The 19,516-nt window shown below is 36.1% G+C and overlaps 1 protein-coding gene across 18 annotated transcripts in view; it reads right to left on the minus strand.

Annotated features, from left to right (window-relative positions):
* The window catches only part of ARID1B (AT-rich interaction domain 1B), a 410,221-nt gene that overhangs the window by 274,800 nt on the left and 115,905 nt on the right, over nucleotides 1–19,516 (minus strand). For all 18 annotated transcript variants that reach the window (XM_087939034.1, XM_087939114.1, XM_087939103.1 and 15 more), the window contains one exon: nucleotides 65–175. In XM_087939034.1, coding sequence (XP_087795160.1) covers nucleotides 65–175 — 111 coding nt within the window. The remainder of the gene's footprint in view (nucleotides 1–64; nucleotides 176–19,516) is intronic.

Below are 19,516 nucleotides of genomic sequence, written 5' to 3' on the forward strand. Positions count from 1 at the left end.
TTTCCTAGAAAATATTATTTTCAATATAAAGTATAAAACTATCAAATGGCAACACATTTCTTACTGGTAAACTTGAAGGCCTCTCTTGTTGGATTAGGGTCAATTCTTCATGGTTAGGTTTGTTCGGGGTGACAGGGGGTTGAGATCTGGTTCCATAGCCTTCCTGAGACATTTCCTAGATAAAATATATATTTACATGTTAGTAATAGGAAACACTAGCCACGATAAAGGAAAGAAAAGGAGAACAATTAATTATAGGACTGTTCTAGTTCTATGTTGATACCTTTCCACTCCCCCTCCCCACAATTTCAACTAAACCTCAATATACTCCCTATTGATTTGCACACATATACAGTACATAGAGTATACACATGCTGAAGCTCTAAAGCAGGGGTCCCCAAACTCGGCAACTTTAAGACTTGTGGACTTCAACTCCCAGAATTCTCCAGCCAGCTATGTTTGGAGTTTGGAGACTTCTTTTCTAAAGAAAGCATTCTATAGATTCCAGAATGCATCCCATTTTATTAAAAACAAGTTGCAGTGACGAGAATTTAATGGCATGCCATTTGTTAATATTGTATACAGGATTCAATTCAATTTAACTCTGGAGCAGTGTCAAATTATACTGCTTGGGGATGGCAAAATGTAAGGTGAACACTGAATAGTAATAATGGTTACTAAATATTGTACCTCTGCTTTTCCAGAAGGTTTTATGTTTTTTTGTTTTTGTTTTCCTAGCAAGACTACCAGATTCTGTAACAGCTTTGTTCCCTATGCCATCCATCTGGCAAACTCGCAAGATTCACTTTTCTTGCCATGTGAACGTATACATCTGAGCTAGACTGTGTGGTTTCTCTGTGTCATATATGTGGCTATATGCATATATATACACAAGGGACAAACCATTGGCTAAAAATGAACTGCTGCTCCAAGCTTGAGTTTGTCTTTCCTAGTCATTTTGTTAAAAAATTGTATAAGGTTACTTTGAAGTTGTGGGAAGAGAATATTTATCTTGCTATAGCTATGTATAATAGCTTCCTTCAGAATACTATATCAGAAGACTCTTGAATTAGCATTAAAGAGATAATCAAAGCAACATTTAAAATAACCTAATCAATTAAGTGTCTAACGAAATTAAACAAAACTGATTTGTCCACAGCACATGAAACAGATCATACAGCCATTAGAGTAGATAAATATTCCCTATATTTCTGTCCCAACCCCTCTATAATCTTGCCCTAGAGTGCAGGTGTGTGTGTGTGTGTGTGTGTGTGTGTGTGTGTGTGTGTGTGAATGCTATCTTCCCCGACAGGCAATCTTTTATCTGGGTTAGAAATACCCATATTTTGCCTACTAGAAGTTGCAAATGGTCTCTCTGTTTGAGTAAAAATATCTCCTGGAAGGAAAGGAACTCTAGGTGGAGGAAGGGATGGATCAAGTATAGCTGGAGGAGGAACTGTACGTTGTGGTGGTATCCCAGGTTGCAGTAGTGAAAACCTAGGACCAGGTGGCTGTGGTATTAATCCCGATCGGATTTCTACTAGAGGAATTCCAGGCAACCGTTGACTAGACATAGTTAAATGGGGTAAATTTTGAATTCCAGTGGGTGGTTGTAGTCCTAATAGTCCAGAACCACCTGAAATATTTGGTGGTGGTAATCCTAATAGTCCAGAACTACTTGAAACCATTGGTGGTGGCAATCCTAAAATTGCAGAATTGCTTGATACAATGGGTGGCTGGATTCCTGACAAACGTCCAGTATTATTTGAGACTATGGGTGGCTGGATTCCTGACAAACATCCAGTATTATTTGAGACTATGGGTGGTTGGATTCCCATTAAAAGGCTGGAGCTGCTTGAAACATTTATGGGCTGAAGTCCTGTCAAAAGCCCAGAGCTACTTGAAACACTTGGAGCCTGAACACCTGTTATAAGATTGGAGCTATTTGAAGCAGTGGGTGGTTGAACTCTTGTCAACAACTCGTGTGTGTGCATTCCACAGTAGTCTAAATCAAACTACAAAAATCAATCTATGTCAATGGAATTTATTTGGACTACAGTATAATATTCAAGTGGAAGTCACAGAAATAAAAGAACAACTAGGCTTAACTTCCAAGAATACAGGATAACATTTTTGCCCTTTCCCTTCAATTGTGTACAATTCTTGGAGACTGCCTGGATGAATTTCTGCCATTTCCTCTGCAAGGTTTTTCAAAAGTGGAATCCTACTGTCTCCTTCCCAGGGCTAAGAGAAAGTGACTGGCCCAAGGTCAGCCACCTAGTTTTGTATCTAAGGTGGAACTAGAACTCATGGCCTCCCTAATCTGATGCCTTAACCAGTACGTCAAATTGGCTCTTGAAGATAAATTAACACAGCTTTAATTTCAAAAGGAGATGAGATTTTGTTTGTTTATCTTTCTTCCCTATTGATTAATCAATTATTATTTTAATTTTTTCTTGCCTTTTAGTTGGTAATTTTAATAAACAATTGAATGGAATAATTATTTTACATGAATCACAGTTAGCCTTGAAAAAAATGGAAATAATTTTTAAACCGCTCTCAATCCATGGCATTGCTTCTTATTGGTATATACTATCTTCAAGAGTAAAAATGATTTGATCAACCGATTGGCCTTTTGCCATTACCATAAGATTAGCTGGTGAAACATTTTCTGTGTACATTAAACAGGTACCAAGAGATGATGGGATGGATTTGTGCTGATTCTTCTCCTTTCTTGATTGGTGATGGTTGGCGGTGATAGATCTCAGCCCTTACTGGGGAAGCCAGATAATTCAGTGTTCTCTCGTGCTCTATTTAACATTTATATGAGACTGTTGTGCAAGCTCACTCATCATTATGTTGTGATGTACCAATATGTTCATGATAACCAATTATATATTTCTGCTCCAGCAAATTAAGTGATGCCAAGAACATCTTATCATGGTGTCTACGGAGATTCTCAATCATCCATGGTTGCCCCAAAGGCCCCTTTTTTTCAAGAGGTAACTGGACTTTCATGTTTTTCTTTGAAGGTTTTTCGCTTCTCATTCAAGAAGCTTCTTCAGCTCTGACTTCCCCACCATCCTGTCAGAGCTGAAGAAGCTTCTTGCATGAGAAGCGGAAATGTCTTCAAAGAAAATAAGAAAGTCCAGTTGCTCCTTGAAAAAAACACCTTTGGGACATCTTATCCTGGTGAGTGTCTGGATGGGGAACAACGAGCTTCAGCTGAAATTGGCAACACTGAGTAGCTTTGGGTTTGGAGTCTAGGTTCTAGGACTATGCCATTTTTGGTGCTAGAGGGGGTTGCACTGCCCCAGACAGACCCAGTATGGAATTAAAGCTCTCCCAGATGTATGACATCTGCTCAAAGGCTAGGTAGCATTTATGCCTAGGAGGGTCTTTGCACAGTTTCATGTTGTGCATCAACTGTACCCACACTTAGGTTGAGAGGTTCTGCTCACAGTCCCTCATGCCTTGGTCACCTTCAGATTGAACTACTGCTATGTGCTCTACATGGAGCTGTCCTAGAAGCTTCAGCTCGTATGAAATGCAGCAGTACAGACAGTTATGTGTGCTCCCACAACATGAGTTGCTTTGGCTACAAGTCTGCTTGCCGATCCAATGCAAGGTGCTAGTTTTAACTTTTAAAGCCCTTCATGGCAGGGGGCTGGTTATCTGATGGACCACCTCTTACATCTTCCTTATTTGCCCATCCCACGAGATCTGGCAGAGAAGAATGCAGGGGTACCATTTGGTTTATATATTTACTTCTCTCCATGTCATGTAGGTTTGTATATTTTAATTTTTAATTGACAATTGTGATTATTTTATATTCTGTACTGATTGTTTTTATGCATTGTTTTATTTTATTGTTGTACATTGCCAAAAGTTTCTCCTGGTGAGATTGCCAGCTATACAAGTTTGATAAATAAAATCATAATAATTTATTATTTATTTATAACATTTATTGGCCACCCATCTTACCTCAGGGTAACTCTGGGTGGCTAACAATAATAAAAGATATATTAGTATGTATTTATCCTATTTTTATTATAAATAAATGGAATTTAAATGTTAACAAAGGGTTCCTCCAAATGCAAAATATAAATTTAATATAAATAGTTATAAATAGTAATATAAATATAAATAGTTTTAATTATCAATGTCTTCTGATTTTGGCAGATTAAGAGAAATAACCTTTTCTGTTCCAATTTAGATGTGTGATGATCCAAAGTGTAACACAAACGTAACAAAATCCAAAACGTAAATAAATGTCCTTTAATGCCTCCAACTTGGCCCCACTATTCAATAATTTTCAGTTGGAGATAAAACGTACTCAAAAATAGTCTTCAAAAGAAAGCAATACAGCCCAAATTTAATGAGCAGATAGAGGTGAAAATAAAAACCAAACAAACTACAATGATGAAATTTCCACAATGGAATAGGAGAAATATTTACCAAATTCAAGGAGATTACAAGGCATAGTCTGTTGGAAAGACACCAATCAAGATAACCTCAAACCAAATTAAAGCACGCTTTGTCTCCAGCTTTTGCCAGAACGCAGGTTCAAACTCTTATGCAGTTCTCACACCTGCAGCCCATGAAGAGGATCAACGTCCTCTCCTCCCGAGTAGACCACGCCTCTCCCTTATCCTCTCCTCCCTGCATGCCCTAGGATGGATAGGGGATGGGCCTGGGTCCTCTTCTGACTGTTCAGCCGGCCTCTGCCCTTCCCCAGCCTCCTCCACAATTTCCGGAGCCACACTTCCACTCCCTGTCGGCTGTTCCTCCTCTTCCTCAGAGTCAGTCTCCAACAGGGACATGACAAGATGGATGTTTAGTGCAGTGCAGTCCGCTAATAATCATAGTTCAGCTTAGTCATTTCATTTATTCTGACTGCTAGAGTAAGATGTCATTTGCAGATTCTATAATGTAAAACAAATAGTGTTGGATTTAAAAAGTTCTAATGAAATTAATCAGCTTTTTTGACTTCCATTCTTCTTTTAATTATATGTCAAAAATAATCTTAGAAATCCAGGGATCTTATTTCCAAGTAGTAAAGTTGTAAACATCTGATGATGTCATTTGTTTAGAGATTGCTATGTCACTAGAATACAAGAATACCTTTGGCAAAAAGAAATGAGAAGCCAAATTAGAGGACATGGCAAGCTGGATGATCCTGGTAACTTCTGATGAGGACAGGGTGAGCTAAATGTCCCTGAGGGACAGGGATGACATTACAGCACATATCATCAGCTAGATAATGTATCCTGTATCCTGGTTGGGCAAATCTCTCTGGAGAAAGGAAGGATTCTGAGATAGCCCATATGTACTCTAGGCAGCTGCTCTACAACTCTACAACTTTAAAACGAAGAGATAGCATAGGCATCTAACATCAGAGTTCCTAGGCCAGGTTAGAAACAACAGTATAACCACAAAGGATAGAATTTCAGCCTTATTAACATTTGAAAAGCATCACTTTCGATTTAATTCTTGATTGGGGAGGACATAGAAAAGGGAAGGATGCATGATAAATATATTATATAAGCATATATCTTATAAACAAAGATATGTGGAAATTTTTTGTTTTCATATGCATCAAACTTGCAGAGAGTTTGGATAAGTACAGGCTTTAAAGTACTTGGCTAAAAAATTGCATTCAGATTTTCTTTATTTTGGCACATACTCAAAGACTGCTTCACCAATTATCAATTCTAAAATAGTTGAAAATGCAATTTCAGAATGCATTATGAGCTCTTTTCCAACCAGGGCAAATGGCACAGGAAGCAACATTCTGTAAAGCCACTTAGTGCCTGCAAGAATTAGTGGCTTTGAAGCCCAAGTAAAGAAATAAGCAAATAAATAATGTTTGAAAAACATAGCTAGTTCTATATTGCAATCAACGGGACTTGATGGGAAGAACTGGTAATAAGCAAGAAGATGAGATTTAAAATATGATCCATCTATTAAATAATGTGCTTCTATTTTACTTTTAGAAAAAGAATATGAAATGGAAAATAAATTAGTTCAAAATGAAAGAATGTTGTTTTCTTAGGCTATTACCTTGGCAAATACTTCTAAATAAGATCAAACAATAAACATGTTATACCTTACATTCACATAATTAGGTAAGTGTGCTTATCCAGCTCAATATAGCATACAAAAATCCTAATTTAATACATGATTTACAGCCTCTACAACACCAGCAATTCATACTGTTTCAGAATAATACACAGAACATACCATATATTCCTGAATGTCTGCAGAAGTAACCCTACATAGTTGAAAGATTTGGCAAGGATATTATTATTATTATTATTATTATTATTATTATTATTATTATTATTATTATTATTATTATTATTATTTTAATCTTCAATTTGATTCAGTCTGGGACTTGTAAAAACTTAACAGTTCAAGTCTTAATCAAGGACCTAAGAGTTACTAAGGTAGCATCCGTGTATATAGGCAGTTCTGAGTAGTGTGGGTTTTGTTTTGTTTTTTTGCAAAGTCAGGGTAAGTTCAAAATTCCCATGTATCTAGGCAGTGCTTTGGGTATTACTCCAAGGGCTCCTATTACTATTGGTGCAACCATTGATTTCTTCCTCCATTGTCACTCAACTTCGATGTGCAAATCACAATATTTTGTTATTTTTTCTAGCTGTTTCTCTTCAATTTGTGTATCATCTGGTAGTGCAGTTTCAATGAACCAGACTTTTTATTCTTTTCCACAATACTGATGTCATGTGTGTTTTGGGCTACATGTCTCTCTGTTTGGATCCGAAAATCCAACAGAATCTTGATTTGCTCGTTTTCAATAACTTTGTCAATTTGGTGTTCCCAGTAATTTTTGCTGCATTCAAACCCAAACTTCTTGAAGGCTTCCAATGTATAATTTTGGCAACTCTATCATGATGTTGTAGATAATCAATCTGTGAGATTTTGCTGCAGCCACTGATAAGGTCATCCACTCTTTCAACTTTTTCATTGCATAAACAACATTTACTGTTGTTGCTGACATGTTGAATTTTTGCTTTCATGGAACTGATTTATACGGCTTGTTCCTGGGCACATTATTATTATTATTTTCATTAAATGCAAAAGTATTTTATTATTATTATGATTATTGCTATTATTATTATTTCTTTTATTCATCAAACATGAAACTCAGTCAACCGAACATTTAAAAATGTATCACACATACCAGTGACTAGTGCTAGTGGTTGATATGGGTTGCTGCCAGCATCCTAGGTATCAACCAAGTATCTTCTTAAAATATACAATGTTCCGAGGAGCACAGTTTTTTGCAATTCCACTGGTATTATTACAGGAAGCTGCAATTTCTTGATGTGTTTTGTAAAATTCTTGGACATGGTACTAATGACCAAGAGTATCACTGTTACATGTTTCATCCATAACCGTGTAGTTTCGATAGCCAGGTAGTGATATTTTGTGATTTTTTCTTCTACACTGGCGTCTCCTGGTACAGCAATAACAATAAATTGTACTCTTTGGCCCTCGACAACCGTAATATCTGGTGTGTTTTGTTCCAAATGGCAATCCATCTGTATTCAAAAGTCCCACAAGATCTTCACCATCACATTTTCCACTTTATCTTCCCATGACTTTTAGGATACAGATAGGGTATATTTTTTACAAAATGACCAGTGGATTAATTTAGAAATTTTATCATGTCTAGCTTTGTAGTCAGTTTGCATGATTTTACTGCACTCACATATTAAGTGTGAAACAGTTTCAACTTTGTCATCGCAAAGTCAGTTGTTTGGATTGTCAGTGGATTTTTGTATCTTTGCTTTCATGGCATTAGTTTGTAGTGCTTGTTCTTGAGCATCAAGTATTAAATCTTCTGTTTCTTTCTTGATGGTTTCTGTCTCCCATTTCAAGTTGTTATCATATTTTCCTTCAGTATTTTTCAAGAGCTGTCCATGCAAAGCTTTGGTTTTCCATCCATTTAATCTGTCATCCAGACTTATTTCATTTTTCCAACTTCATTATGAAGATACACAAATTAGCAAGTAACACGGGAAGTGATACCAATTACTTTTTCATAACAATATTTAAATCTCATTGTACAGTTCTTTTAGATAATTGTGCAATGAAGTGGTTTGTAAAAATAAATATAAAGTTCTGAATATATTCTAAAGAACGATGATGTGAAATTTTTGTGTATCATTGGTACATTTTTCATTCAAAATACTCCTATTCATACTTTTTTTTGGCTAATTCAGAATTTTTTACAGAAATTCTAACACTGATACTTGAACGGCAAACCACTAAGAAACCTCCCAAATGAAAAATTAACTAGAAAGGGAAAGGAAAATTATGAACAATGGTTCAACATTCACACATTTTTATTGATTTAAAAATAACATTACAAGATAACAATTTATGTCTAAAATTATCATGATATTAAGGGGTACACATATTGCATATTATTATAGATTCCTTTGGAATGGGCAGTCTTTACACACCTAATAAATATCATTATCATCAATCCCTGAATGGCAGAAAAATGAAACATTTCCTTCAAAAATTACATTTCAGAATGTTTAAAAAACACTACAGTATACTGTGAACAGCTAACCAAAAGAGTCAAAAGAATGAGCAGGAAGTCAATATGCCTTAGGTTGCTCCTCTGCTCAAAGCCAAGTTTCTAAAGTTGTATTGCATTACAATATGAGTCTCTGTTGAAAGAAGTCAGAAAAATAATTGGGTTTAGTACCTAGAAATAAAAGTTTCTAATCAGTTTATCCAATTCTGTCTATACAATTTAACTACTGTCCAGGTCAACTTTCCAGTGTTTCAAGATAAGTTTCTCATAACTGTTGTATTATGACTACTAATGTTGTAAGGGATTCCACAATTAACATTCATAACATTGTATAATAACCAAAATATATTAAGGATACTCTAATGCATGTCCTCTGTGAATGAAATTTCTAATTTAGGAAAGCTCTTAAATCATAACTGAATAATGATAATACATACAGTATGTCTATTTGATTAAATAGCATAACTTTTTTTAAAGCAATCCATCTTCAGATATAATTTAGAATGTCAGATATTCTGGACCACAAAAATTAATACAGTAATTCTTTTTGATTTCCTAAAGCCAAGCACATCACAGGCAAAATATTTTAGTGATTTAAAAATCAACAGGAAATGGACAAAAAATCAAATGAAAGAATGCAGTATTTTATTAGACAATATTCAAGTCCGTGTGATCAATATGAATGGCAAGGGAGTTTGCTAAGACTACTTTCATCTAATTTAACATCTATCAAATTAAAATCTTGTGCAAAAATACTTATTTTAAAACATTTTTAAACTACTTATTTAAAAACATTTTTAAAATACTTTTAAAAAGACATTTACAAAATTAAATGAATTCTGAATTAAAAGAGGAAAGCCTATTCATTTTGAATGGATATTCAAAATGAATAGGCTTTGAATATGCTAACATTTTTCTTTCTACTAAAAAATTACCATGGCAGTTGTTGATCTGAACTATTTATTTGAACTATGTATGTGAAAAGCATACAATACAGTATCCAAGAACCTTCCAGAATGTTCCGGTATTCCTCAGGGCTCATGCAAGTCAGCCATTCTGGCATGGTTTGGATACTTCTGGAAGTTAATTCTCCAAACTCCAAATTGTTTGTGAAGTTTTCCAACATTGGGAAAGAAGGTAAAGTGCACAGTTACTAGAGTTATATAGGTGGGGGATGGCAGTATTTTCCTGGATAGAATTTTCATCCATTTTAATTTTAATTTGAGTAATTACTTTTCAGTTTCCTTTCATTTCTACCTCAAAATGTTGGGAAACTACACCATTAAGTCTGGCAATTGTGCCACCAAAAGTCAAAGAATGATCAGAAGAAACTATGGAAGGTTGCACAAGGGAATCCAATGCCTGTAATAATGCAGTAGTGTTCTTACAAATCATTTAGAAGTATTGATTTTTCATTATTGTTTCAAAATGATCAAATGTTATAAAAAGGAAAATCATGAGAAACTTACAATAATTAACATAAATTATATGTTAGCACATAACATGGAGAATAAGCACTTTACTCTAGATCAGTGGTTCCCAAACTTTTTCAGTCCACCACCCTTTGGTGCTACAAACTCATCCTCAATGCCCCCCACCCAGGGGCAGGATTCAAATTTCTGTGGGCATGGCCTAATTTGAGGATGTGGTTTGCTGGTCATGTGATTGGGTAGGTGTGGCTTGCTGGTCACATGACTGGGTGGGCATGGTTTGGTGACTGGCAAGCCAAATAGAAGAGGTCCTCACTTAATGGCTGGTTGCTTAGCAAGTGTTCTAATTTATGACTGGCCTCCCCAGAACTACTTGGCCTGTTTTTGGAGTTTTGACAGCCATGCACACACATATACACATACTCCCTTCCAACCCTGCTGGATCTGGTCATTGGACTAGAATCAGCAAAGCATCTCTGATTGGATTCTAGTAGTGAATAAAATCTAATCAGAGATGCTTTGCCAATTCTTGTTGATTTGTTTTATTTGTATTTCTTTATTTTATGTTGCTGAATTGCATTGACATATGTGTTCCTTCTTGCGCACAACCCAGAAGCTTTTGTGATTCTTTGCAGCAAAAATTACTGACCTCCGGCTTTGCTCTACTTTTCAAACGTGCCAGCACTGCTGCGTTCTAGGTGCCGGCCCCACAGGTCCACCCCATTGTGCCCGCTGCACTGGAGGGACCTGCCCAAGCAAGTCTGAGCAGAGCGGTGCACCAAATCAATGGGGTGAGCCTGGGAGAGGGAAAGAGAGAGAGAGAAAAGAGAGAAGGAAGAAAAGAAATAGAAAAGGGAAAGAAAGAAAAAGGGACAAAGAAGGGGGGCATGGAGGGATGAAAGGGGGAGGGAGGGAGGGAGGGAGGGAGGGAGGGAGAGAGAGAGAGAGAGAGGGAGAGAGAGAGAGGGAGAGGGAGAGAGGGAGAGGGAGAGAACTGATGCATCAGATTGAAATGAGGCCTAGTTTAGAGGCCCTTTTCCACATTGAAACAACTTTGCCAGCATCTTTGCCAGCACATTGAAACATCTTTGGCTTCTATTAATTAAAGGTTTTGTGGATGAAACATGGCTAAGACTATCAGGAAGCTCTCACTTTTTGTTGAGGCTTTAAACAGGATCCATTAGACCAAATCTCCATCCTAAAAAATTACTTTTCCCCAATGTGCCAATTCTGAAGAAGGCAAAACCAAAATGCACTGGTAAATTACAAGGAGAACACACACACACACACACACACACACACACACACACACACTTCTAACCCTGTTGGAGGTAATTGGACTAGAATGGATATCTCATTATCTTTTTCCTCCCTCCCTCCCTCCTTTATTTCTTTTTCCTTCTGTCCCTTCCTTCCATTCCCCCTCTTTCTTTGTCCCTTTTTCTTTCTTTTCCTTTTCTCTTTCTCTTCTTCCTACTCTCTTTCTCTCTCTCTCTTTCTCTTTCCTCTCTCTTTCCCTCTCTGAGGCTCACACCCATTGACTTCGTGCACCTGAACAGGAAATTTGGGCAGGTGCCTCCGGTGCAAGGGGCTCAATGGGGTGGAACACGGCGGCGGGGGGGATGTTTGAAAAGGAGTGCAAAGCCACTCTGGCTTTGCTCTCCTTTCCCAATGCTGTGTTTGGGGGTGGAGCTCCTTGCACCAGAGAGTGCAAGTCAATGGGATGATCCTGCAGGGCCTTGCCTTTAACATGGCGGCGGCGGGATTTTTTCTCACCCCTGAATTGTGCCCTGCTGCTCATCTCCAGAGCCCCCCTGCCGCCTCTTAGCAACCCCCTGCCGGCCCCATTGCCTCTCAGCAACCCCCTAAGACATCCCACTGCCCCCCAGGGGGCAGTACTGCCCACTTTGGGAACCACTGCTCTAGATAGTTTTTCATTGACACACACACATAACACACACACACACACACACACGTATATGTATATACAGACAAACACAATACAGAAGCCTGATGATGGCAGATGAGATTCTGCCGAAACGTTGCCACAACTTTAAAAGCACAACTATAATGATGTGGGAGAATACCCAAACAAAGCTGAATACCATAGATAGATAGGTAGATAGATACATAGATAGATAGATAGATAGATAGTTATTCGGGTTTTCTCCCGCATAAAATTGGAAGTGTCCTGGCGACGTTTTGACGAAATCTCATTCAACATTTTCAGGCCTGTGTCTTCGGCTTTGTGCTTCTCAGAGTAATACACACACACACACACATATATATATAAAACATAGGAAATCTTATATTTAAAAAAGAAATACAGAACCATTTGTTGTTGAGTAATGTTTATTGTCAATGTACAACATGTGTAAAATGAAATTGAAAATTATCAGTTTAACTGTTGATTTTATTGTAATGTGTATCAGTTATTACAAGAATACTATAAGAACACTACTCCCTCCCTACTTTCCCCCCTCCCTCCCTCCCTTTTAATGTATCAGAGGTGATATTCAGCAGGTTCTGACCAGTTCTGGAGAACCGGTAACGGAAATTTTGAGTAGATCGGAGAATTGGCAAATCCCACCTCTGACTGGAGATTTTACAGCATCCTTCCCCTGCTACGTCTGCCAAGCCATGCCCACAAAACTGGTAGTAAAAATTTTTGAATCCCACCACTGCTACGTATATACCTATATGGGCTTTAATGAATAACTTTAATGAACTCTACATATATATTCTTTCCCCTCTACATGTCTTTTCTGGCTTTTGTTTTTCATGCTAAATGTGGAAGACACCTTAATCACTGAGATTACCCTTATGGATAAACCAGTGTGCGTGCCTGCATACACATAAAATCAAATAAACACACACACACAGAGACATGTATGCATATTAAAAGATATTTAAAAGCTTGAAATTACATGCCATAAAAACATATGTATTGCTCTAATTTCAAATTAACATTGTAGTACTTTAACATTGTAGTACAAATTAACATTGTAGTACATTACATTTAAAAAAAAATTAGTATGAGGTTGTCATAATGCAAAAAGTGATCCTTTCACTCATACACAAACACGCATGGCATTCTTCCCCCCAAGTGCCAGATATCTGGAAGTCCTTGAGGAAACACTTTTGTCTGATCCGTAGGAGATCGGAACTAGAGTTGAAGATTCAAAAGTCAGCACTATCAATCAGTTCAGGAGCTAAACAACATTACAATCTCTAGAGGGTGACAGCTTTAAGCTATGTTGCTGTGCAAGCAGAGAATTTGGGTCTCAATGCTCCACACAGCAGAACACTCCATCAGCATACCTCTGCAAGTGCATACGAACCCCAGGGCTCGCTCATATAAATGAGGTCATAGCATTGCCCCAAGCTTACAGCAGAGTCAAACCACTGTCAATGCTTTTCTGAATCAAGAAAAAAAGCAGTTCCACGAGCAGATGGTTCTTCTGGATAATAAAAGCTATTAACTCAACAATGTTAAATTGCAAAGAAATGTGTTTAGTTTCTTCTCAGGAATTTATTTATAAATAAATAGGCATGAAGAAATGTAGGACAGGTTTCCAATAAATATCTTTCTAGTTAAAATACGCACTGATTTTTACACTGAATTAATTAGAAAGCTTTTTATGTGTGCAAAACCCAATAGAATCTAGGATTATTAAATAACATGGTTATTTTTAACATTAAACTAGAATAGGGTTTCTCAGTTGCCAAGGATAAAAATATGGCTGAAGCCATCAATGTATGAGTCCCAGATTTTGGAGATATTCTTTTAAGTTAGCACATTTGAGGTACCTTGCTTCAAAGATTGTTGCTCTATGATGCATCCTTTTGGCTAACAAACAGACAGAAGAATTTTAGGGATATGTTTCTGTGTGTGTGTGTGTGTGTGTGTGTGTGTGTGTGTGTGTGTGTGCATGTTGACTTGGAAAGGAAAACAAGTGTACATGCCAGTCAGCAGCATGATGTCTCAATAAGTGTAACTGACTTGTTACTCTTAGATAGACTTGTCTTTCTACTCTAGCACAAAAACCCTATGATGTTGTTATTGTGCCAAAGAGAAGAGACAAGGACAAGACAGAAAGAAAAACACAAAATGAAGGATGTATGGAATAGAAAAGTGATACTATACTTAATATAGTTATCCCTCTTGTAAAATATATGAGATGAATAAGAAATAATTAGAGAAGTAAAAAACATAAAAACTCTAAATAAATGAGAAAAGGAAACATCAAAATAATCTTTTGTAAATTTTCTGTATACAGATTCTAAGAGAAAATCAACATGAAAAATTTAATAACACAGTAGTTGTTTCTGCAAGATAATTGCTTTTCTCATTTATCTGCTAAAAATCTGAAGAGACATTAGAAATAATACGGCAGTTCTGGACTTCCGGTTTGGGTCTCTTCAGCGACAGACCTAAATCCACGATCATGCGCCGTTTTGATCTGTGCTTGCCACTGGAGCGCCCCGATCCTTTGGATTCAGGGCTGAAGCCACCCCGTAAAGGTGGTGAAGAGGGAGAAGATTGCTAGCTGAGTGGAAGGGAGCCGCATCTCTCCTCCTTGGCTGGTCTAAACTCCCTTCCCTGAAGGCGGTTGCAGAGGTGATCAGAAATGGCCACCTCGGAACTTCCGGTTTGAGCCTCTTCGGCGACAGACCGCAACCTCGTTTCTGCGAGGCTTCGATCCGTACTCGCTGCTGGAGTGCCCCGAGCTGGCTGGTTTCAGGGCTAAGCCACCCCATAGAGGTGGTAAAGAGGGGGGAGACTGCCTGCAGGGTTGAGGAGAGCTGCACCTCTCCTCCCCAGTTAGCCATTACTCCCTTTCCCGAAGGCAGTTGTAGCGGTGGTCAGAAATGGCCACCACAAAGAACTCGACCGGAAAAGAATGTGCAGGAGGAAGATAAGAAGAGAAAGTTTTGGTTGACTGGGTTAAACAGCAAAAAAAAAAAAAAAAAGGTCCCCTGGAATTGAAACTATTAAAAAAAAACATTGTTCCCTAAGAAGATTTTTAAGCTGCGAAGGAGAGAGAAAAGGGAAAAGATTTGGGTTTTTTTCTCCTTTTCCTATACTGACAGCTAAGAGACTTAAGCAAGAAATTGGAAAAAAATCCATTTTGACATTAATAGGCATTTAATGCTGAAAATAAAAAGTCAAAGGGATAATAAAGATATCTGGATAATCAAAAGCTTTTGAAAACAGGAAAGGAGAGAAAAAGAATAAAAGGGCAGGATCTGGAAGGGAGGAGACTGCCTGGAATTAAAAAGAACTTACAGCAAAATCTCAACAAGACTTCCAAAAGATACAGTTTAACTGAAATATCACAACAAAAACCCCAGGAAGAGAAAGTGGAAAAAGAAATAATAAGAAATAACTTGGGACTATTTGGATTACTTGATGATTTCTGGATTTTTCGTTATTGTATTTGAATGACTAAAATCAATCGGGTGGTTGTTTAAAACTGTTTAAAATGGCTCCACCTTTAGGAGAACTGAAAATGGAACTTAAAAAGTACAAAGAAGATGCACAAGAAGAGAGAGGTTCTTTTGGCTTTGTATTTCAGTTTTTAGAAATGGAGATTTGGAATTATGAGAAACAACAAGAAATGCCTGCAGAACAAGAAGATTGCAACAAAGAAGAGGCCATCTTTAATGAACAAGTAATCTTAGGTGTGGGGAAAAAAGGAAAGGGGGGGAAAGAGAATGGAAAGTTTAAGATTTGGAAAAACAACTCCAAAAAGAATAGAGTGAAAAATAAGTATAAAATCAGAAAGCAACAGAAGAGGGAAATGCAGAAGAGATAATTAGAAGTAGGGAGACAAGGGGGTAAAAGGGGGAGGGAAAAGATGAGAGGAAAGAAAGAAAGGAAAAGAAGTTATAAAGGACAGAAACAAAATATAGAGAAACAGGGCCTATTTAGAGATAATGGGTGAAAATTAATGGAAAAAGGGATTCTGCAAAGGTACATAAGATAGTATTGTTATATTAGAAACAGAAATAATTTTAGAAAATATGAAACAATGTATGATTAAAATGTTTGATAAAATAGCTATCATAATTCAGTGGAATGCTTGTCAATAAATAAATGTAACAAAATGAATATTTAATGATTTACAAAACATATGTGAAGAGAAATAAGGGAAAAATTAATTATGGAGATTATATGTTTCTTTAAGGAAGTATGATATTTAATTGAAAAGAAGTGTTAAAGATGTTAAGATTTTAATGATTATTAATGATGGAACTGAATTGGAATGGAATGAGGGTTTATAATTACATATATTTATAATCTTTTTAAAAAAAGAATATAGTGTGTATTATAAGAATGTACCAAGCAAAATTCGATTGGAAGTTATGTATTATGTATTATACTGAAGGTCATAACCTTAAGGTATATATTGAAGTTTAAATAAGAGTTGAAGGATGTAATTAAAAGATATTAAGGTGTCATACTCCAATTAGTAACTACAGGAGAAAATTTGTTTAATGAGAAAAGATAATATGAAATTGAAACAGAACAGACAAAGTATAAATATAATGATCTGAATTGAGATGAGATAATCAAAATAAAATTGAGAAAATTAAAAGAGGGGAAAATACTATATAGAAAATGTAGAATAATATAAGATATGGAATAGAACATAAAAAGGAGCATGAAATTGAATTTTGTGTCTGTATAAAGAAGTTCAACCTGGGACTATGCTACTTTCAAAAAAGATGTTTTACTTGTATTTTGTATGCGTGAAAACCCAAATAAAATTTAATTTAAAAAAAGAAAGAAATGGCCACCTCAAAGAAGAACCCGACTGGATAAGATTGTGCAGGAGGAAGACAAAGAGGAAAGCAGGACAGACCGGGCTAAACAACAGAGAACATCTAAGCAAGGTACCCTGAATCTAAAAGTACCTAGAGGGATACTTCTGAAAGAAAATCTTTAAGTGGTGAAGGAGAGAGAAAAGGAAGTTAAAAACCCTTTTTAAAACCTTTATATTGACAATTACAAATGGTATGGAAAGAAATTTATACTAATCTATTTTGACACTAATAGGCAACCTTAAGCTGAAATCTAAGTGTCAAAAAGAGAATAAAGATTTTTTCTTGGTCATTTTAAAGCCCTGAAAAGGAGAAGAGTGGAGGCAAAAGGGTGGGACTTGGAATAATGGAAAAATAGAGAGCCACCTGGAAAAATAAAGAGGATTAACAGTGAAACTTTGAAAAGACTCCCGAGGATACATTGTAACTGAAATCTTATTAAAAGATACAGTAACCCACGGAAAGGAAAAGTAAAGGAAAGAAACAAGAAGGAACAGCCTGGGATCATTTGGTGATCTAAAAAAAAAAGGTTTTGGCGTTGGTTTTTTCTTTCTTTTTCTGTTTTTATTTCAAGTCAATCGGGTGGTTGTTCAAAAGTGTTTAAAATGCCATCAATCCTGGAGGAATTGAAGATGAGTCTTAAAAAACAGAAAGAAGATGCAGAAAGGGGAGGAAGATCCTTTAGCTTCATATTTGAATTTTTTGAAATGGAGATCCTGAACTATGAAAAGCAAAAGGAAGCGGGACAAAGAAGAAGCCATTTTTAATGATCAAATAATGCAAAATGTGGTAATAAGGGGGAAAGGGGGGGAAAGGAGTTAAAAGTTTGAGATCAAAGGGAACAGCCAAAAAGAAAAATAGTCTGAAAAAGAAGTATAACAGCAAGGAGAAGCAGAAAAGAAAACTACAGAAGGGAAAATTAAAGAGATAAGGGTATTAAAAAAGGGATGAGAAAAAGAGGGGAAAGATAGAAAGGGAAAGAACTTATGAGGGACCAAAACAGGAAATAAAGAAAAAGGGGAAACATACTAGGATTAAAGGTATTTGCTCAGCTAGAAAACACAGAGACAATGGCTAAATTAAGTTAAAAGTGAGGATTCTGCAAAGGTACAAAAGATAGTGTTGTGACAGTAGAATACTGTAATGAGTTAGAAATGAAATAAGTAAATAATCTATGAGATAAAGCTGTATTGTTATGTAATGGTATGTTTATTTATAATTAATGCGATAATAAAGAAGAGAGGAAAACATTGCAATTGTTTCTAAAGATTGATAAAATATTGAAAAGAAATGTGAAAGATTTATAAGGAAATTTATACCAGTTATTAGAAAGAATTTGAATAATTATTTTGCTTATTAATAGTAAATAATTTATGAGATAAAACTGTATGACTATCCAATGGTATGCTTATTAACAGTTAAGTAATAATGAAGAAGGGAGGGAAACATTTCAATTGTTCTCAAAGATTGATAGATATTGAAAAGAAACGTGAAAGGTTTACAAGGTTCATACCAGTACTAGAATGATTTTGAATAACTATTTTGTTTACATACATACGTACGTACATACATACATACATACATACATATATATAATTTTTCCTTTTACATTTTCAGGGGGAAGTACCAAGCAGATTTAAAGGTGTTGCACTTCAATTGGCAATCATAGGGGGAATTTTGCTTCTTAAGAATGTTGGAAGAGAACATATGAAAATGTAAACAAGACAGACGAAAGTATAAGTACAATGAATAAAAATATACAGAAATTTAGGTAAAAGAAATACAATTGAATAAGGAGAAAATGAGATAACCATAAAAGAAAATTAAGAGAAGTAAAGGGAGAAATTGTGAGAAGTTGGAAAATAAATAATAATATATGAAGTTGAATACATAAGATGCATATGAAATTGTGTCTGTATGGAAATGTGATAACCCAGAATGATGCTGTATTCAAATCAGATGTTTTCTTTGTTTTGTTAAAACTCAATAAAACTTTATTAAAAAAAGAAAAGAAATAATACTGCAGTTCTTTTATATTAAGTATATTTTAAGAGTTTTGTGTTAATACAATGGATCTATTATAAAAGAACAAAAGGGACTTTATGGAGGACAATTCATGAATATTGTTGAACAAGGCTAATATATTGAAGAATTTACTAAAATCTTTCCAGGTCTTGAGATAGGATGGTTGTGAAACTCTTTAGTTACATTTGGATTATAACTGGATATGTCTTCTAGTCAATCATGGTTTTTTAATACACCAGTATATTGTTTTTCTTCAGGAACTGGGGCAAAGATGGGAGCTCAGCTCGTTGTGTGTCATCAGGTTTCAAACCTGGGCTGCCTGCTTTCCAGCAGCGATGGCTCAGTGGTTAAGACACTGGGCTTGTTGGCTGGAAAGCCACCTGAGGTTCAAGACCTGAGTGCCATATGTTGGGGTGAGCTCCCATTCTCACCTCACCTCCTGAAGTAAAACAATATATAAAGAAACCATAGTTGACTAGAAGAATACTATACCCAGGTATAATCCAAATGTAATTAAATAATTTCACAACCATCCTCTCTCATGGCCTGAAAGATTTTTGGTAATTTCTTCAATATAATATATCAGCCTTATTCAGCTCCTGTCCTCATCCAGGTCCTGCCAATCTAGCAATTCAAAGGCATGCAAATGCAAGTAGATAAA

Source organism: Pseudonaja textilis, chromosome 1 (genome assembly GCF_049901715.1).
Source record: "Pseudonaja textilis isolate UNSWEBS1 chromosome 1, rPseTex1.2, whole genome shotgun sequence".
Lineage (NCBI taxonomy): Eukaryota > Metazoa > Chordata > Lepidosauria > Squamata > Elapidae > Pseudonaja > Pseudonaja textilis.